Genomic DNA, 21,413 nt, shown 5'->3' with positions numbered 1-21,413 from the left:
GATAAGCAATCATGGGCGATTCTCAGAATCCACAAGGATTCGGAGTAAAATGGCTTTTAAAAGTTCTCCACTTAAGACTGTGCCATGAGGCTATTTGGCTGACTGTCTCTTGAGGAAAGAGGGTCATTTTGCTGCCTTTGTTCCCATGACAGTGGTTGGGGTCCCTGGGCCTCACCATCTGGCCTGTGACAGGAGCTTCCCTTCCTCCTGATGAGGTTTGGAAGCCTTGAGTGCAAAGTGGGGACATTTCCCTCAAAAATTGTCCTCCAAAGTCCAGGCAAGTGAATTGGGGGATCATTTCCTTTGGCAATTCCATTTCCCTCACCCACCAGAACTTATACTCTTTAGAAGCCTGCTTCTGGAGTGCATTATTCTTTATTTCACATTTTTAAAAATAATAACTGTTTTTATTTATTTATTTATTTATTTGCAGGCCCAGACGAACTTGATTAGGAAAAAAAAAAAAAAAAAAAGAAGCCCAGGCGGGGGGTTAGGCTGAGCCCATGACGCGCCCCACGCCCAGCCAATGGCGAGGCGGCGAGAGGGGGAGGGCGGAAGTGACGAGCCGTATCCCTCCGCGCGGGGCGAGAGGGCCGGAGGGGGGAGTCGGCGCCTCTCTCCCCCGCGCCAGCTCCTGTACACGGAGCCGCATTCCTCGGCCCTCCCACCCCCCTCCCTCGGGGCGCCCCCCCGCCCCCCTCGGGGAGAAAAAAAAAAAAATCCATCCCCAATCACTCGAACACGAGGGAGGTTTCCTCGCACCCTCAGGGAGACGAGCTTTCCACGGCTCCCCCTTCTCCGCCGTCTCCCCCCACCCCCCACCCCCGCCAAAGCCCCCGTCCCCTCCCCTCTGCACCCACCCCCTTCTCCCCGGCGCCGCCGAGTGCAGGTCCCTTTAAGGCGACGGCGCCTTCTCCGGGTCAGACTACCGGCGGCGGCGACGACCACGGGAGGTGAGTGAGCGGGCGAGCCTCCCCTCTCCCCACCCCCTTCCCCCGGGGGTTCCGTTATCTTTCCGTTCGGCGGGGCGTTCGGCGGCGAGACAATGAGAGGAGGGGGGGATGGGCGAGTACGCAGGCTGGAGGCGGGGGAGGGGGCCGGGGCGGTGGCGCGCGCCCCCCGGACCCCCCCGCCCCCCCACGGGTGGCGAGTCGGGGCACTGCCCGCGGCGGCAGCGGGCGTGGGGCGCGGCGCGCGGGCGCGAACCGGAGGGCGTGCGCCCCGCCGGAGCCGCGCGGCGGCGGCCGGGCCGGGGGAGGCCCCTGCCTGCTGGCGCCGGCGCCCCCGCCCCCCGGCGGCCGCCGCCGTGGCGCGCGCGCGCGCACTCGGGCCCCACGGCCCCGCGCACCCGACGTCCCCACGCACGGCGCGGCGCGCGGCGTCTCGGAGGAGTGGGCGGGCGGGCGGCGCGGGTGCGGGCAGCGGCCCGCGGGGGAGGTGGCGGGGGTGCGGGCGGCGGCGGGAGGGGCGGGCGCGGGGCAGGGGGCGAGGCTGCGCTGGGGGAGGCGGGCGGGGTGACGTCCCCGGGGTGCGGGTTGGGGGTGCTGGGCCTGCCCCGCTCCCCGCGCTCCCGGGAAAGAGCAGAGAGCCGGGCGCCCCTTTTGAGTGCGGGGAGGCGAAGGGGGGGATGGCCCGGCCTCCCCCCGGGTTATGTAATCCCCCCCTTGGTCCAGGAGCGCATCCCGAGCCTCCGCGCTCTTCTGCAGGGAGTTGGTCAAGTCCCCTCCCGCGGCCCCACATCTTCTTTGGGAAGGAGACTTAGAATAAAATGGGACGGGGCGGAGAAATATTTTCTGGCGATTACAGATTACGCCGCGGTGGGCGCCATATTTATCCCAGGGACTATTTTTCTCTGGGTCCTCAGCGCCCACTCTGAAAAGGAGTGGATTTTCGTTAGATGCACCTGCTTTCTTCCCTCTCCTTTTTTCTGGGAGTTTTCCTGGTGGCTGCTCCCGTTAGACGCGGGGTTCCCTCCCCTTCCCTAGACGTTCCTCTGCTCACTGAGTCCTGAACCGTCTTAGCTCAAAAAGGGAGAGCTGCAAAGGGCCCAGTCTGGCTTTTGGAGATGGAGATGGAGGGACAGTAGTCCTGTCCCAGCCCTCCTGCTGCGGACTGGAGGGCCCAGCTCTCTACAGTTCTGGTGTTGACGCCTACCACCGCAGCTCAAAACCCACATGCCAGCTCTGATGGGGTTGTTAGCTCAAACCAAACTGGAGAAATGAACCAATGACAAAGGAGTAGGGAAGGCCGCTTTGAGTTTTGCGACACCCCTCTCGCCCTTGCTCTTGGGACTGACTGGGCTTTGGACTCTACATTTGATCCACTTAGTGCAGTTCTTGGAGTTCATGAAATGTAACTTGGAAATTGCTAGAAGTGCAATCTGGTAGGGTCTCATCCCCAAGCCTGATGGCGAGGCAGGCGTCCTCTGTACATGTTTCACTGCTGTCCTCAGTTGAGACTGATTAAGGTAACTTCCTCCTTGAGAATGGTTGGTCCAGCATGAAGGTGCTCAGAATAAAACCTTAAAACAAAATTGCAATCTGTGTCCTTGGTTTCCTGCTCCTTGCCTGTGTTGGTGTGTATCTCAGACTAAATGAACCAACAGAAGGAAGACTCTGGGGGTGAACAGGGTTTTGTTAGTGTTTTCACCCCACCTTGAACCGGCGGTATAATCTAGGAAAGCGGTTCAGAAAGTATGATCCACTGATACATGGGGATCTCCTCAGACCCTTAAAGAGGTTATAACTATTTCCAAAATAACACCAAAATGCTGTTTATCTTCTTCACTGACGTTTGCACTCTTCCAAAAGCAAGGGTGGGTAAAACTGCTGTTGGTGTTTTAGCACAAAGCAAAGAAGTTGAGTGAAACACTACAATCCTTACTTGAGAATGTCTTTGATGAAGCAATAAAAATGGTTAAATCTCAGACCTTAAGACCGAGGGAGTATCACACTAAATGAAATAAGTCAGTCAGAGAAAGACAAGGCGATCTGAAGCCTGGGGTTGATTCACTCCTGTGGAATCTAACAATAAACTGATGAAGGAAATCGATCCAGAGACATGGAAGCATGAAACAGAGTGAAGAATCTGAGGGAAGGAGGGGATGGGTGGGTGGGTGGGTGGGAAGTAATCAACCAAAGAACTTGTATGCATCCTAATATATAAAGAGCCAGGGTCCGTGACATCCAAAACGACAGAATGGACAACCGAACGCCAGGTTGCCGCAGCCGAGGTGTGTGCGATGCGATTGGTTGAGGGGACCCCCGCCATTGCCCCACAATCGCCCCGCAGAGGGAGGCCCAGGTGGTGGTGGGCGGGACCTCCTTCTGTGGGGCGATCAATCACTGGGCTCCCGGACTGGACTGCGAGAGGGTGCAGGTAGGGCTAAAGCACCCTCCCCCTCAAGTGTACTAATTTCGTGCACCAGGCCTCTAATCTATGTATAACCTGTGGACACAGTGGGGTGGTGAAGGCCTGGGGCAGGGAGCAGAGGCGGGCCAGAGGGGGTCAATGGGAAAAAAAGGGGGACTTATGTAATACTCTCAACAATAAAGATTAAAAAATTTATATCAGCCATTGAGTTCAAGTCTTTTTAATTTTTCAGTATCTGTGACCAAATGGGAAGTATGCTTAAAGTACTTATTGCCTAACAAGGTCTGATCCGTGTCGTAAGGAAAAGTACTTGTGAGATTGAGTTGTGGAGCAGCATTGTTTCATGGAACAGCATTGAAAGAATGACTGACAGATTCGTGTTTTATACTTGAGTGTTTGGTGGATGTTTTCTTTTTCTTTTTTAAAAATATATTTTATTGATTTTTTTACAGAGAGGAAGGGAGAGGGATAGAAAGCTAGAAGCATCGATGAGAGAGAAACATCGACCAGCTGCCTACTGCACACCCCCAACCGGGGATGCGCCCACAACCAATGTACATGCCCTTGACCAGAATTGAACCTGGGACCCTTCAGTCCTTAGACTGACGCTCTGTCCACTGAGCCAAACCGGTTTTGGCGGTGGATGTTTTCTTGAAGTGAGCTTGTCAGAGGGAAACAGTTGACATCATTTGTTAACAGTGATAAAAATTTGAAAGTGAAATTAGAATTCTCAAATGTCGACAGCTTGCCCAGCTGGTGTGGCTCAGTGGTTGAGTGTTGACCTATGAATGGAAGTCATGGTTCAGTTTCCCATCAGGACATATATCCGAGTTTTGTGCTTACACCCAGTTAGGGGGTATGTAGGAGGGATATTTACTAATTGGAACCATGTGTGAGTTATTTAATCTCACTAAACTTCCGTTTTGACCTCATCTGTAAAATGTAGTTACTTAGGACAAAAAAATTGTGAGAATCACAGAGATAATGAATGTAAAGTGCATAATACCTGGCTATGTCACAGTAAAATAAAACATATTTCCAGACAATGCCTCTTTATTCTCCATATATGTTTTTGTTGAAGGTGGAGACCTCTGATTTAAATTACAAACCCTAGAGCGGGTTGGTGCTTTGTCACATTAAAATGGTACAAATTTGATAGATCCTTTGGCATTCAGTTTCTGATATTAAGGCATAGCCACAAAAACATTTTTACATGGAACTCTGGGGAGGAGACGGGGAGGGAAATAGACTAATGTTTTGCTAATATTTAACAGAGTTAAATGCAGTTGAGGGGCCAAAAATGAAATTTAGACCACATACAACTGTCCGTGAAGAAAAACTTTTATTGCCAGAGGGACTCCTGAACATTAAACCCTTTGATAATAGGGAATTTATATGCTTACATATAACTTAATATTTGGGTGCTTATTGATAGGAGATTTGTTGTCACAAAAGGTGAAAGCATTTTATGTTTGGGAACAGTAGACAGATTATTAAAACTATTTAAGAATCTGTTGTGAAGACTACATGTAACAGATCCTTTGAGGGATAAAATGGGCCATGCAAAGGATTGAATAAATAAAAGCTTATTACAGGTTTAACAATAATTCATTTTATAGCCATCTTAAGGAGTCAGCCCTGTAGGTTTTCGGTAGTGAGTCCTTTTTAAAGCTCCAAATTGAGGTAACTTGTTTATTTCTCGTCCTACAGGAAGAGAGTAGTGATGGTCTTAAACTATTTTGTTAATTAAGACATTTTTTCTGTTCCAAATGTTCTTTGTATATTGATTTATGAGCTAGTGTGTACTAGCAGTGAATTGAAAATTTAGATTCTGTATTCTTTGTTCCTGGAATTGACTTTACAGCTATGAGGGGGGGGGGAAAACCAAACAAATTAAAGGAATTTGAAGTTTCAGAACCAAATCTGTCTGGGGAGCTTTGGTAGAAAACAGGTGTTTTTCTAATCTTATTGGAGATGAAGATAGGTAAACATTTGCTGTCCGTTAAATACCTCAGAGGTAGACTAACAGGTATATATCTGCAGGATTCGTTTTGCTGCTTTAAATAACTTCACTTATAAATAGGACCTTTGTACCTTGCCTTTTCAATTATGTAAGCTTTTACTGATGAGTTGATTATATAGGACCTGAATATAAAATAGAATGCCATATATGCCTTACTCCTCCCTCGAAAGGTCTGTACCTGGTAAACCCACATATGGATGGAAGGAAGAATTCCAAATACTAACACGTTAAGCACCAAGCCTGTTTTGTCCTCTTTCTGGTTAGCCCATGATATCCATTTTCACCTATATGCTGGCCGCTGGAGACTGCCGTGGTCCGGACGGAAAGTATGGTGTCAATCACCGGTGACTGGCATGGCGCTTAACGTGTTGAAAGACTGCAGGAATTGCTGATAGTCCTGTGTGAGTTGCAGTGCTGAGTAAAGCTTCCGTAGTGCCCCAAAATCACGTTTGCTAGTACAATCTCTATGTATAAGCCTAGGCGACCATTACAACGGAATGACGGGTTGCTATGACTCGCACTGACTACCAGAGGGCAAGACGCTCAGCACAGGAGCTGCACACAGGCCCTGATTGCCAATCAGCGCCAGGCCCCTGGGCTGGGACGGGAACCGGAGTTGAGTGGTGGCAAATGCAGGCAGCTAGAGAAGGAGAAGGTGGGGAACCTGATTGGCCCTGATCGGCAGCCTGGCCTAGGGACCCCACCCATGTACGAATTTTGTGCACCTGACCTTTTGTGTGTGTGTGTGTGTGTGTGTGTGTGTCTCTCTCTCTCTCTCTCTCTCTCTCTCTCTCTCTCTCTCTCTCTCTCTCTATATATATATATATATATATATATATATATATATATGTAAAAGCCTAATATGCTAATTGTCCAACTGTTCAACTGGGTGCTATGATGCACAATGACCCCTAGGGAGTAGACGCTCCAATCGGTAGGTTAGCTTGCTGCTGGTGTCCGGCCGATTGGGACTGGGCAAGACAGGACAGCCATGCCCTGGAGCCAACCTTCCGCAGTCCCTCCCTGGCCTCTAAAATTTCTTCTAATTAATTTCCTTTCAATGTGCATGAATCTGTGTACCGGGCCTCTGTAAACCACAGAAACCATATATGTTACCAAGATGTCGAATAATGAATGGCCCTAGCCGGTTTGGCTCAGTGGATAGAGTGTTGGGCTAAAGGGTTGTGGGTATGATTCCAGTCAAGGGCATGTACCTCGGTTGCAGGCTCAATCCCCATCCCTGGTCGGGGCACGTGCTGGAGACAGCCAATCAATGTGTCTTTCTCACATTGATGTTTCTCTCCCTCTGTCTCTCCTCTCCTTTCTACTCTAAAGAATCAATGGATAAATTTTATTGGGTGATTATTAACAACAACAAAATGATGGGGGGAATTGGGTTAATGGGACATGGCAATGTTCATCTCATTTTACCCTACCTCTGACAAAACTTAGATTAATTTCATTTTTTAAATATATTTTATTGACTTTTTTACAGAGAGGGATAGAGAGTTAGAAACATTGATGAGAGAGAAACATCGATCAGCTGCCTCTTGCACACTTCCTACTAGGGATGTGCCCGCAATCAAAGTACATGCCCTTGACTGGAATCGAACCTGGGACCTTTCAGTCCGCAGGCTGATGCTCTATCAACTGAGCCAAACCGGTTTTGGCTAGATTAATTTCTTTTTTCTAATGTTAATTATTGTGCTATATCTTAAGAAATGTGCATGTAATCTGTATGAAAATTGCTTCTACAAATAAGAACAGGTTAACAGAAAATCCAACCAACAAAGCTACCAGTTAGACTTAGTAAATGGCAAAAAGATGACAGACTGTCCTATCTAATAAAGAGGGAATATGCTAATTGACCCTCACACTGTCCCAAAGATGGTGGTGCCCACAGCCGATAAGGTGGTGCCACAGCCGAATATGCCAATTGTCTGTCCCACCCTCAAAGATGGTAGCACCCACAGACGACAAGGAGGGAATATGCTAATTGACTGCCCTTAGGTTCTAGCCACTGAGCCAAACGGGTTAGGGCATGAAAGAAGATTCTTTAAAACCATCTATAGAGGTTATCCACCTGGTTAATCATCTATTGCCTGTGGCCCTCAGAAAGTTATACGGTAAGGAACTATGTATAAAATTAAGTACTGTAGTTAGGGCCATAGCCAGTGTGCCCAGTGATTAGAGCGCCAGCCTGTGCACTGAAGGGGGCCAGGTTTAATTCCTGGTCAAAGGCACAGACCTGGGTTGCAGGGGAAGCATTCGCAAGGCAACCAATCAGTGTGTCTCTGTTACGTTCTCTCTCTCCCCCTTCCTCCCCCCACCCCCCCTACAGTCTCTAAAAATCAGTAGAAAAAAATATCCTGAGGTGAGGATTAACAAAACAAATAAAAGTAGTTGGTGGGGGAGTGCCGAAGCCGGTTTGGCTCAGTGGTGGAGCGTCGGCCTGGGGACTGAGGGGTCCCGGGTTCGATTCCGGTCAAGGGCATGTACATTGGTTGCAGGCACATCCCCTGTGGGGGTGTGCAGGAGGCAGCTGGTCGATGTTTCTCTCTCATTGACCTTTCTAGCTCTCTGTCTCTCTCCCTTCCTCTCTGTAAAAAATCAATAGGGTGTGTTAAAAAAAAAAAAAAAAAAAAAAGTCGTGGGGGGGGCAAGTTTAGAGTGTTACCTTTCTCAGTGGAATTACTAGACTGGAAAATACAGCTGTGTATAGTCTTGGCTCAAAGAATGACTGATATGGCCTTGGTTTCTTTTTAATTCAGTTTATGGCTAGCATTGTCTTTAATATATGTAAATTAAATATGAAACTAATAAAATTTAAGTTGGTATCTTAGATCTTTTTCTTTTCTTGCTCATTCCTTCTCCCTTTTGTGGTTTTGGGGAAACATAATTTAAAAGAATATTAGACTACTTAGAAGCAAATTAGTAAGCACTTTACCCATTAAACCTGGGCACTTGGCGGTAGCTAGGTAACCCCTGAGGCATTGCCTGGATTTTTTAAAATTTCGAGAACAATGCCATCTAGTTGGGCATCTCGAAAACTAATGCTATTTTACTGTATGGACCTCACTACTTAACTCAGGCTGGTGGTTTTGCTTTGTTTCATTTTTGGCTTGGGGATGTGGTGAAATTTCTACTGAGATACCAAGGGCTTGAGAACCTTTGCATTGAAGGCTTTGTTTGAACATTGAGCAGTAATGCTACTCCCATCATTCCCAGTCAGAGAAATTGACCTTTAGTCAACTAATATCGGAGGGCAGAAAAATAGCAATCACTCTTTGTTTACATTGCAGAGATGTAACAGTAGACTTTGTTTTTAAAAAAAGCTCATAGCTGATGCCTGGTCCGTGTGGCTCAGTGGTTGAGTGTCGACCTATGAACAACTTATGAACCAGGAGGTCACAGTTCAAATCCTAGTCAGGGCACATGCCCGGGTTGTGGGCTCAATCCCCAATAGGGCATGTGTAGGAGGCAGCCGACCAATGATTTTCTCTCATTGATGTTTCTATCTCTCCCTCTCCCTTCCTCCCTGGAATCTATAAAAATATATTTACAAAAAAGGAAAATTAAAATGAAGCATGTAGCTAGCTGACTGTGGGGGAGTACTAAACAGTAGTAGGGCTGGGACTAGTGTGAGACAAATGAGATTCTCATCTTGGGTTCAAAATTTAAGAGTTTGCAAAAAGGCCCAGTAATAAAGAAAGTAGTATTTAATGTATAATAATTTGGACCCTTGGAAATAGGGGAGGTTAGAGGACATGGTAGAGAGTAGTACAAGGGGATATGTTACCAATGGATTCAACAGTCAGATTCAGTGTTCTGTATAAAACACCTTTTTTCCATTCTGGGGTCAATATCTTACTCGACTTTTTTTGTTTGTTTGTTTTGTTTTTTTTGTAGCATGGCGGACACCGACCTGTTTATGGAATGTGAGGAGGAGGAGCTGGAGCCATGGCAGAAAATCAGCGATGTCATTGAGGATTCTGTAGTTGAAGATTATAATTCAGTGGATAAAACGACTACAGGTAACAGAAACGCTTTGATCTCACATTAAGTTGTCTTAATTGAAGGACATTTTTGTTAAGCAAGTGTGAGGTAGGGAAGGATTTAATAATCCAGGAACGCTTCCTTGTGGCACGGATGCTTCCTTTATTTCCCAGTGTCTAATTTGAATGTGCTGCCATTTCCTCGTGCTTAAAGTTAGACACACTGTATGTAAGTCATTAAAAACATTGAGAGTTGTATTAACCAATATTTACCAAACATCTAGCAGTCCTCTTACCAAATGATGTATAAACAAGAATGCAGAGTTAATGATGTATGTCAGTGCCCATTTATGCATGCAGTCCAGAAACAAGTTCACACGGTATTGGCTTTTTTCTCTTTTACTTGAATTTAGTTTCACTTGTGAGCTGAGTAGAATTCACTTTGTATCTACCTTCAAGGACAGTTTACAAACTTAGGCTTATTAGCTTCTCTTTCAAAAAGGTGGTGTTGCAAGGTCAAGTTTTAGCCTTGAATTCAGAAAGTGGGTGGTAGTCCTCCCCACACCTCCTCTGCCAGATTGTGCCTGTTGCTCTCTTTATTTTTATCTTCCTTGCCTTGGGAGCTGAAGATAGCATTGATTTGGGCTGAAACAGGACACAGTTTAGCATCTTGTGGATGACTTTCTGTGCGTGGTTATGAATACTGGTTGTGGTGCTAGTAAAGCTTTGTGTCCTAGAGGTTTGCTTGACCTGTATAAGCAGCACATTAAAATCCCAGTTCAGCCAAAACCGGTTTGGCGCAGTGGATAGAGCTTCGGCTTTTGGACTGAAAGGTCCCAGGTTCGATTCCGGTCAAGGGCATGTACCTTGGTTGCGGGCACATCCCCATTGCGGGCTGTGCAGGAGGCAGCTAATCGATGTTTCTCTCTCATCGATGTTTCTAACTCTCTATCCCTCTCCCTTCTTCTCTGTTAAAAAAAAAAAAAAAAAAAAAATCAATAATATATATATATATATATTTTTAAATCCCGGTTCAGGGAGCTTGTGATTTAACTTTATCAATTAGGAAATGAGATACAGAAAAGGTGGCCTTGTGTCTTATTGGTAGAGTGAAGGACAAATAGGAGGAGAAATAGATTAACAGTTGGATTTTCAAATAAAGCAGGAAAGCTTTTGGGCATAGCCACCTGCAATAAGATGAAAGGGGAAGATTAGAACAGTATCCTTTCGTGTCAGCTGTCCCTGCCTTCGAGTGACTGTGCCTGCCTTCCCCACAGTTTCTGCGAGCCAGCAGCCAGTCTCAGCTCCAGTGCCCATCGCTGCCCATGCCTCTGTCGCTGGGCACCTCTCCACACCCACCACCGTCAGCAGCAGCGGGGCACAGAACAGCGACAGCACCAAGAAGACTCTTGTCACACTAATTGCCAACAACAATGGTAAGTGGGATTATTGGGGAGTTCTTCCTGGGTCAGAGGGAAGAGAGGATGTAAAAAGTCTTAGGAACAGCTAGCTCTACCTGTGTAGCTTGAGGTACTGAAGTGGTGTTAGTAGTTGGAGAGTGAATTTAGTCACGGTTTTCCGTTGGGCAAGTGACTCAGTAGGTGGTGCTGTTCCCTCTGAGTTAGTGCTGAACTGACGACGGCGTTTCCAGCCCGAGTGCAGCCGATTCTTGCTGCTAAACATTTCTAGGAGAGAAGATGTAAAATAAACTCAAAATGTGTAACCGTTGAAAAGATGTGGGCTGAGTTTTTGTTGTTGTTATAGTTTGATTGTTTGTTGTTTTTTAACGAGAAGAGTCCCACTAGTTGGTTAAGAATCCTCCCAGAGCAGATTGGTTTTGTCTTTTTCTCTGGTAGATTCATTTTGTTATTGGGTCCTGGGCATGGAAAATAGGACAGGACTGTTGTCTACCGGAAGGAAATGGTGAAAGAGTAGTGTTTTCAGTATATTTATTAACTAGAGAGACTATATAGTGTTGGTTTTTATTTCATTTCTGGTAACTGTTTCTATACTCTGAAGATGAGTTATTGGCAAGTTACAGCTCAAGATTAAAAACTAGAATAAGCAACTTCATAGGATCATTGCATTGCTGCAAAGGACTTTATTCTTTGTATTTTTTATTTAAAGTATTACGTATGTCTCCTTCCCCCCCCCCCCATAAACCCCCCCTCCGTGGCCACTCCCACTCCCCTGGACAAGCTTCCACCACCCTAGAGTCCGTATCCATTGGTTATGCTAATATGCAAGGATTTTGTTCTCAATTATTTTATTTTATTTTATTTTAAAATAAAATAGCTTTATTTATATAAGAATAGTATGTGAATTATAGAAAAAGTGGGCTGAAAAAAAATAAAGAAAGAAACATTTTAAAACTGTAATCCCACTTTCTGGATATAACAATTTGTAACTTTTTCTGTATATATATATATATATATATATATGTATTTTTTTTGTATACTTCCATATGCTATATGTAGTGACTTACTTTTTTACAAAAATGGAACATACAGACTCTATATTACTCTTTGTCTGCTTTTTTTTTCTTCAGTATGTAATAAATGTCTTCTCATTTTACTTAATATTTATCTGACATATTTTTGATGACTATTTTCTTTTGCAAGGTTAACTTTTATTAACAATAGGTTAGAAGAGGATTTATTGTTCTTTTAAAGAGCTATTGTAAACATCTCTGTCTTTCTATTCTCACATCATTAGTTCTGAGAATACAGAACTAAATGTCAAAGATCGTCACAATTTTAAGGATTTTGGTCAATTCTTTTTCCTGGGTTGGAAATGTTGTGTCAGTTAATACTTCCATTAGAAGTGCATTTAGCATCCTTACTTTTGGATATAATCATTTATTTCCCTAATGTTTATTACAGTTCTAATTTTTTTGTGATTACAGTGACTATGGTGAACATTCTCAGGCATTATATCACTCACTATATAAACATATCTGCAGTATAAAGTGAGATTGCTAGATCAGGCATTTCAGATTTGGTGGACAGTGTCAAGTTGCCCTAATTTGTGGCTTTAAAAAAGTGCCCACTAGCCGATACCGGTTTGGCTCAATGGATAGAGCGTTGGCCTGCGGACTGAGGAGTCCCAGGTTCAATTCTGGTCAAGGGCATGTACCTTGGTTGCGGGCACGTTCCTGGTGGGGGGTGTGCAGGAGGCAGCTGATTGATGATTCTCTCTCATTGATGTTTCTAGCTCTCTATCACTCTCTCTTCCTCTCTATCAAAAATCAATTAAAAAAAAAAGTGCCCACCAGTAGCTCTTTCCCCATGTGACTGCCAACTTTAAATGTTATTCAACTGAAATCTTTATAATTTCCATAGGTATTTTTTCAATCTTTGGGTACTGAAAATTTATTTCTATCATGTGGAAAATCCATTGCTTCCCCCCCCTAACTTATATATAGGGATTCTCAAATAAAGACGAGGAACCATTACCTAGAAAATAGTCTAAATCAGCGATCGCCAACCGTTTGGACCTCACAGACCACTGGTTGGCAACTGCTGGTCTAAATAATTTGCTTAAGGTCAAATAGTTGGTAAGTGACTAAACTAGATTTGACTTATCTAGCTTTCAAAGCCTGTGGCCTTTCCCCTGTATTTTACTGCTTTTCTAGTTTTCTCTCATCATAATTGTCCAAGTTCTGTTAGCAATCAGTTTAGCTAAATTTTACTTTCATCCGAGCGTTCCAAGGCCCCTGATAAGCATCTCATAATCTAGTCTCCTTGACTCCTTGAATGGGCTCCATTCTGAGCCCACCTAGGGCCTGTGTACAAAATTATAAATATACAACATATATAAATTGATTTTATTTATTTCAGAAGCCTCTAGTATTATAAATAAAATAATCCAAGTTTACGGTTTAAAAAAAATGGGTATAGACTGGAAACCATAGTTACATATCTGTGTATTCTTCCAAAAACTGTTCATGCATGGATAAGTGCCCATTAATGGGTCCAATTTGTCTTTCCTTTTTTCTGTACCCTTTTTATCAGATACTCGTAGAATGGTAGCATGAGTTAGGGATTAGTCATCACAGTAGAGTGGATAAAAAATGTTCCCTCCTAGCAACCCAGTTCCCATTAGCCTTCAGTTTAATTATATTGGTATATTGTCTACTTATTACATTGTTAACATAGCAAAGAATAACTTTTAAGCAATTTAATATTGTTTCACATAGTGTACCAGGTTCTTTAGAAAGCTAAAAAAATGTTTGTTTTCCTACTCTGCACCCTCCTTTTAGACCAGTTTTAAAACCATTCTGGCTCCTACTTATCAACATCCACCTTCTCCAGTAATTATGTTTTAAAAGGCTGTCCCTTTAGGGGGCATTGATTGACCTGTATAATTTACTGTTTCTCTTATTTTCCTTGCTCTCTCTTCATAAAGAAGCATTTACTTGACTCTTGACTTTAAGAAACATTTATATACGTGTGGGAGGGAAGCCAGGGTTTGGAAGAGTAGGAGAACATTAATAGTATTTATAATGCTCTAGTCCTAAACTGGGTTTTGTTTGTTTTAACATTATACTTTATAACTTAAATATACGTAATACTGGAGGCCCGGTCACAAAATTCATACAAGGGGCTCGGCCCTCGCAGCCCCGGCTTCGTCTAGAAGGTCTTCCGGAAGGTCATCTGGCTATCTGGTCTAATTAGCATATTGTGCTTTTATTACAGTAGATTTTATGTGGATCAAATATTAAATTATAATTAAAATAAAGGTTTTTTTGTTAATCTTCACTCTAGATCTTTTTTATTTTTATTTATTTTTAAAAAATATTTTTTGATTTTTTTTTTATAGAGAGGAAGAGAGAGGGATAGTTAGAAACATCGATGACAGAGAAACATCGATCAGCTGCCTCCTGCACACCCCCTATGGGGGATGTGCCCGCAACCAAGGTACATGCCTTTGACTGGAATTGAACCTGAGACCTTTCAGTCCGCAGGCTGACGCTCTATCCACTGAGCCAAACCGGTTTTGGCTCTTTTTATTTATTTATTTATTTATTTGAAATTTTTTTAAATTGATTTTCCACAGAGAGGAAGAGAGAGGGATAGAGAGTTAGAAACATCGATGAGAGAGAATCATCGATCAGCTGCCTCTTGCACACCCCCTACCGGGGATGTGCCTGCAACCAAGGTACATGCCCTTGATCGGAATCAAACCCTGGACCTTTCAGTCCGCAGGCTGATGCTCTATCCACTGAGCCAAACCGGTTTCGGCTCTTTTTTATTTTTTAAAATATGTTTTTATTGATTTCTGAGAGAGGAAGGAAGAGGCAGAGACAGAAACATCAATGATGAGAGGGAATCATTGACCTTCTATTTCATAGATCGATGCATAACACTGAGCCATGCTGGCCCGGCTCACTGGTTGCTTCTTGTATGTGCCCTGACCAGGAATCAAACTGGCAACCTTGTTGTATCAAGAGGACACTCTAATCAACTGAGCTGTTCAGCCAGGACAGCACTCTTTATAGCAGTAGAGCTTGTGCAGATTTTATGAGACTTGCAAATACCAGTTGATTTCACATAAATGCAAAACATTTCCATCATTTCCTTCCTGTATTTAGTTGGAATGTAGAGTTCAGTCATTATCTTAAGTGGGCTTAAATAAATAACACTTTATTTTCTTTAACCCTAGTAGTGAAAATAATAAATAGAAAATACATGATTTTGTTTAGCCAATATTCTTCAACTATAAATTGGAAAGGCATAAAAGAGATAGATGCGGAATGTATGGATTAAAAGAGACTGAGGCTTATGTCCATCAGTTAGACTTTATGAGAACCCTTTTGTAACCTGATTTAAACAAACTCTTTAAAAAAAAGTTACAATCATCAGTTTGTATTCTGACTTGGTATTTGATATTTAAGTATTACATATTTAACTTTAGTATAACTGACAAATATAATTGCAACATATTTAAATGTACATCCTGGTGATTAGACATACATTTGTGAAAGGATTTCCACTATCTAGTTAATTAACACATCCATCACTTTATATATTTATCTCTTGGAGGGGAATGAGTGAGAACATTTAAGTTCTGCTCCAAGCAAACTTCAATTATATTTATCAACTATAGTCAGAGACTTATATTTTTTGGAGTGATAATGGTGTGGATATTCACTCTTTTTTTTAAAGTTACTTATATATATAAAAGGCTAAGTGTCAGTCCTTCCCTCTGACTGGTCGCTGTGATGCACACTGACCACCAGGGGGAGATGCTCAACGCAGCTAGCTGCAGTGACTTGGCAGCTGTGGTTCAGTGACTTGGCAGCTGTGGTTCTCCGGTGACACAGAGATGAGGGAGCCCAGGTCTGCGGTGCCTCACCCAAGAATCGCCCTCTCACATTCCGGGACCCCTCGGGGGATGTCAGAGAGCTGGTTTCAGCCCGATCCCTGCAGGCCCGGCCAAGGGACCCACCAGTGCACGAATCCGTGCGCGGGGGCCTCTAGTATAGATGTAAACGGCTAAGTTGACTCGCACATGTGTGATACATATAAAGCTGAAGCGGGATTTTTGGACTGAAACACATGGTTCCCGGGTTCTCTGTCCGTCGGAGTCGAAGAATGAATCCACGGACGGAAGATGGTAGAGCAAAGCTGGAAATTGACTGAAGAACAAGTACAGATTCCCACGTGGGGAGAGGGAAAGGGTCCCCCTGAGCTTCCCTGTTTCTGTGCCTTGATATCCCTTCTGATTGTCACTGTTTCCTTAGACCGGTTACTACAGAAACTTTTGAGTTTCAAGGTCAAACCTCACGTGGGACCTGTGAGGTTTTCCTCCCCTTCTCCCTTAGTGTTTTCCCATCCCCTTTAAGGCCTCCTCGTCCATCCTCTGAATGAGAGGCTCCTTCCCTTTACTTAGTAAATACAGACCTTCTGCTGTTCCCGGCTCCCTCATGCTATGGGAATGTGCCTGTCACAGCTTTTCAGCTGCCTGTTCTGTGGAAACATACCTCTGCCGCCCTGCAGCCCCGTGCTTCCTCCACGGCCCCCTTAATTTCTAAAATTTTTTAAACCTGTCTCTTTCACAATCCTCGCCGGCGCCAACCGCACGCGTGCGTTTCCATCTGTCACTGCCGATCGTAAATGTGGTTGTTTCTGTTGACATTCTGAAGCTGGAAGAAAGCCGCGTCCCCCTCGACAGAACAAGTCTGAAGACCGGCCAGCGCCGCCGCCGCGCATCTCCGAAGCCGAGAGGAGCCGGCGCCGCCGCCAGAACATGTCGGAGGAGCAGCGGCTGGCGCAGCGCATCCTCGACGCCGAGAGGATGCGGCGGCGCCGGCAGAACATGTCCGAGGAGGAGCGAGTGGCGTACCGGGTCACTGCGAACGAAAGGAAGCGGATCCGCCGGCAGAACATGTCCGAGGAGGAGCGGCTGGCGCAGCGGGTCTGCGAGGCCGAGCGGAGCCGGCGGCGGCGGCAGAGCATGTCGGAGGCGCAGCTGCTGGCCCAGCGCACCTACGAGGCCGAGAGGAAGCGGCGCCGGCGGCAGAGGATGTACGAACAGGCGTCCGCCAGCGCTGCCAGGCCTGGTAGGAACCGCCTTCCTAGCGAAACGAAGTGAACGAGGACGCGATCACCCAACCCGGTGGTGGTGGTGGAATGTAACGCGTGTGGCGTCACATGTCAGTTCCACCCGGCCCTCCATGTGTCCGATGGAATGGAGTTCCATGTTAACTCTCTCTGCACTTCAAAGAGCGTGCGATGTTCAAGTTCTAAATACCTCATCACAAGGACTCTGAAAGCGTTTTTACTCCTCCTGTGGTCTACGGGGAGATGTTAGAATAAGTTCAATCAACTTATCAGTCTTTGTTTTTATCCGTGTTTTTTTTTTTTTTTTCCGTGTTGTTTTTATATCATGTTTTTGTTGGGTTTAGATCATCTTTTGGTTGTTTTCATATGTCTTTGTTGTTATTGTTTATTTATTCACTTTATAATTTTCATGTACATTTTACTAATTTTCTTTTTTTCTATATAATTTCGTTGATCACTGTTAAATAAAATATTACTTTTCATTCGCTTCAATTCATGTCTTCTTGATCAGTTCTTTGTTTTTCCTCCCAAAAATGTCATATGCCACACCGGAGGCAGTGAAGAATTTTTAAACAACACAGCTAAGAACTTGAACGTTCATTCACTTGCAGTTACCTATATGCTTATTACATGCATTAGGGCTCCTGGGGTTTTGGTCATCCTGTTATAAGTTTTTGGAAAACATTCATCATCACCTTTATTCATCTTCAACTCATAGGCTCTGTCGCGTCTGGGAAAACCTGGGGACACGCCCGTGGGCGCTGCACCCTGGCCACCATGGTAACCGCGTGGCTCACGGTAGCTCGCGCGCGGACTCCTCTGTCTGTTGCCGACGGAAAAGCACTAATTTTCTTTCGATTCTGACACACACAGAGAAAGGGTGAATAGCAATATTAAAATATTTATTCTAATAATATCCTTCCTATGTGCACGGATCCGTGCACCCGGCCACTAGTATTGAATACTTATAGGTGAAAAGATATGATCTAGAACTTGTTTCAGAATGATAAGGGCGCCGGTAAGTGGGTGAAAGGTATAGATGAAACATGATTGGCTAATCATTGAAACTCAGTGATGGTACATGGTATTCATTATAATGTTCCATTTTTATATATATTTTAACTTTCCCATAATCAAACATTTAAATTTAAAATATGTACAGTCAGTAAGTTGCCAGTATAGTTATCCTAGATATAACTTGTTGGAGTTTTTTACCTGTCAACCTCTATAATCACTACTCTGCTGGCCTGGTAGCTGTCAGGGTCTAGTCCACCGCTGGGCTCTCAGTTTCTCGGAGACTGGCACAAACCACTGCTGGCCCATGAACAGCCCCCTGTCTACCCACTCTGCTGGTTTCGCTTTGTAGCTAACTGCAGTGAATATTCATTTCAGAGGAGTCCATCTTATTCTGGTGATTTGAGGTAAAAAGGTTGAGGCAATATTTTGATTTTATCTTTGACTTAGGTATATTGGCTTTCCCAAGTTTTCTGTGTGGTATTAGAATATTTCTGAATTAGAAAATATAGTAATGAGAATTATTTTGGCCAAGTGTAGTATCTAGAGGACTTAAAAACATTTAAAAATTGCTTTTCTCACAGATAAAAAGGAATATAAAATAACTCAATAACAGTTAGCCCAGTTTATTAGTATGTGTTTATTAATATTGATTCATGAATGAATCATTGCCTTATTAAGCTAACATTTTTACTTAATATTGTTTAGTTTTTGACCAGGTCTTTTGTGTATCCGCCTTGATGACATAAAGCGAAAGAAGGCAGCCTGTCAGTCTCCATGTTTCCATACTGAATGCTATGGTTGTTCAGAAAGCCTGTTGTATTTCTTTTTTTTTCTTTTTTCTTTTTAAATATATATATATATTTTTATTGATTTTACACAGAGGAATTGAGAGGGATAGAGACTTAAAAACATCGATGAGAGAGAAACAGTGACCAGCTGTCTCTTGCACACCCCCCACTGGGGATGTGCCTGCAAACAAGGTACATGCCCTTGACTGGAATCGAACCCAGGAGCCATCAGTCCGCAGGCCGACGCTCTATCCATTGAGCCAAACCGGTCCCGGCATCCTTTTGCATTTCTGATATTTGACTCCCTAGGAAGAGATGCCATTTAAAAAAAAACAAAACTTTTTTATTGATTTCAGAGAGGAAGGGAGGGAGGAAGAGAGAGAGCGCATGCACAATCAATGATGAGAAAGAATCATTGTTTGGCTGCCTCCTGCGTGCCCCACATAAGGATTAAGTCCGCAACCCAGGCTTGTGTCCTTACCGGGGAGTTGAACCATGCGTGACTCTTGGTTCATAAGTCGATGCTTAACCCCTGAGCCGCTCCAGCCGGGTGAGATGCCATCCTTGAAAGTCTCTGTACTTGCTGAGTTAATGCTTATTGATGAATATTCATCTTATTTAAAAAAAAAATTAGGTAGTAGGCTCGGGCTACAAGGGATCAGTGGGGGAAAGGAGGAATATATGTAATACTTTCAACAATAAAGATTTTTTTTTTTTTTTTAAGTAAGGTGGGTTAGCAGCAAATTGCATTCTGACAAAATAGGTGTTGCCTAGTTAAAATATGGTGTTCTTGATTTTTGTTTTAAGGAAAACATGTTATTTTATTTGTAAGAAAAAGAAAGATGTTACTTTGTTTTGCTGATTTGGTAGGGGGAGATTGTGTTGTCACTTAATGAGTAGAAGTATAGACATATAGAAGTCATAATGTGTTGAGACATCCCTAGTTAAGATGTCTAAGGTAGATGTTACTGAACTTCCCTATCTCCTTGTTTTTTCTGTTAGTTGTAGATTTGGGTGAAGCTTAAATTTTTGGTGAGTTTGGTGACATTAAACCTGAACCGTGGGACAGTCTTGGATATTTTGATACCTAGGATACCATTTCTGATTTAAATCACAATCTTATAAGATGTGGGTTTGTTTTCTATTGCATTCATATTTCTCCCTCCCTTTTACACTTTAGCTGGCAATTCTTTGGTCCAACAAGGTGGACAGCCGCTCATCCTAACCCAGAATCCAGCCCCAGGTCTGGGCACGATGGTCAGTCAACCAGTACTGAGGCCTGTCCAGGTCATGCAGAATGCCAATCATGTGACTAGTTCTCCTGTGGCCTCACAACCAATTTTCATCACTACTCAGGTGAGTAGGGACTCTGAATTCTGGGACCGGTAGAGAGGAGGGAAAGACCATGTGAACTTTTGGAGGCTCCACCTTAGGCCTTTAGCATCGTTAGAAATGGCCTGAAGTCCTATTTTTTAACCGGGTTTTCTCATTTGCTGTTTTGTAATATAATGCTGACTTTTGTAAAAAGCCTAACAAGCTTACAGCTGGTTAATTTCACTTCAAACCCCTTAGAGGGCTATTAAGTGATTTGAGGTCTGGGCAGAAATTAGTGGGAAATATTGGATTCAGAAACCTTAACACATGGCCCTCAAGGCTTCTTGGCCTTTTTTGCTTGGGCTGCTCTTAAAATGGGGTAAGTTGATTTTTGGAAGTCTTATATGTGCAATTGGTGAAGTGCGGGCAGATCTTTGGAAGAGAATAACATGACTTATTTGTTATGTAATGTGGTCAAAGTTGAAAGCCTAATGCTGAATATGGGATGTAAAGACAAATCCTCCTCTTTGACTTTGACTTCCTGAGTTACAAACTCTTTTCTTAGAAATTTGCTAGGGATTATGGCCTTTGAAATGGACTTTGGGAACAATTTCGTACAATTGTTTGTTGAATCACTCTAGCGAATACTCTTAGTATCTTCTCCCCTCCCCCCCTTCTATGCCTTTAGCAGTTTAGGAGCCAATCTTTGGTTGAATTTTTTTAAGCTGAGATTTTCTTAAGACAGGAAGTAGGTTTTCATTTTGCTCCTGTGTACCAAAGCTTATTCTTCAGTTTTGATATTTTGTCACTCAAAAGTTTGCCAATATTCCTAAGTTTCTCCATCTTAGTCATTTAAAAACTCAAACTCTAGAGAGAGAGAACTGTTAGGTAGGAGTGTGGGAATTTTTTTGGATCTAGGCCTTACTGCAATCTCTGCCAGTGTTAGCTGATCTCCATGTTAAAGATCATTTTGCTTTTTAATACAGGGATTTCCTGTAAGAAATGTTCGGCCTGTACAAAATGCAATGAATCAGGTTGGGATTGTGCTGAACGTACAGCAAGGCCAAACGGTTAGACCAATTACACTAGTCCCAGGTAAGGAAACATGTTTGTCCATGTGGAATAAGCTTGCATCCTCAAGATTTGTTTTTATTGTCTCAAAACACTGTGAGTCATTTAAAAGTGTATTTAAGGAAAATGTAAAAATAAAACCATTTTGATTTAAGACCATTTTTTTAAAAACTATTTCTAACCTTTGGCCTGGGTAGTGGTTTTATTTATTTTTCTTATTAACTTTTTACCACCCATTATGAAGTAGTGAAAGAGGGTTTATACAGTC

The 21,413-nt window shown here is 43.7% G+C and overlaps 1 protein-coding gene across 3 annotated transcripts in view; it reads left to right on the top strand.

The window, feature by feature from the left end:
* The first annotated feature begins 561 nt into the window (after positions 1-561).
* Positions 562-21,413, top strand: part of POGZ (pogo transposable element derived with ZNF domain) — a 39,920-nt gene continuing 19,068 nt past the window's right edge. For 2 of the 3 annotated variants that reach the window (XM_084865658.1, XM_084865656.1), the window contains exons 1-5: positions 563-953; positions 9,305-9,429; positions 10,668-10,826; positions 19,941-20,116; positions 21,061-21,169. In XM_084865658.1, coding sequence (XP_084721784.1) covers positions 9,306-9,429; positions 10,668-10,826; positions 19,941-20,116; positions 21,061-21,169 — 568 coding nt within the window. In that variant the 5' untranslated portion in view covers positions 563-953; position 9,305. Of the gene's footprint in view, positions 954-9,304; positions 9,430-10,667; positions 10,827-19,940; positions 20,117-21,060; positions 21,170-21,413 lie in introns of all 3 variants that reach the window. The other variant, XM_084865657.1, reaches the window with a different exon arrangement.

The sequence above is a fragment of the Pipistrellus hanaki genome (genome assembly GCF_964339955.1).
Source record: "Pipistrellus hanaki genome assembly, chromosome: 18".
Taxonomy (NCBI): domain Eukaryota; kingdom Metazoa; phylum Chordata; class Mammalia; order Chiroptera; family Vespertilionidae; genus Pipistrellus; species Pipistrellus hanaki.
Note: the sequence above shows the minus strand (reverse complement) of the source record. Positions and strands in the feature narration are given on the sequence as shown.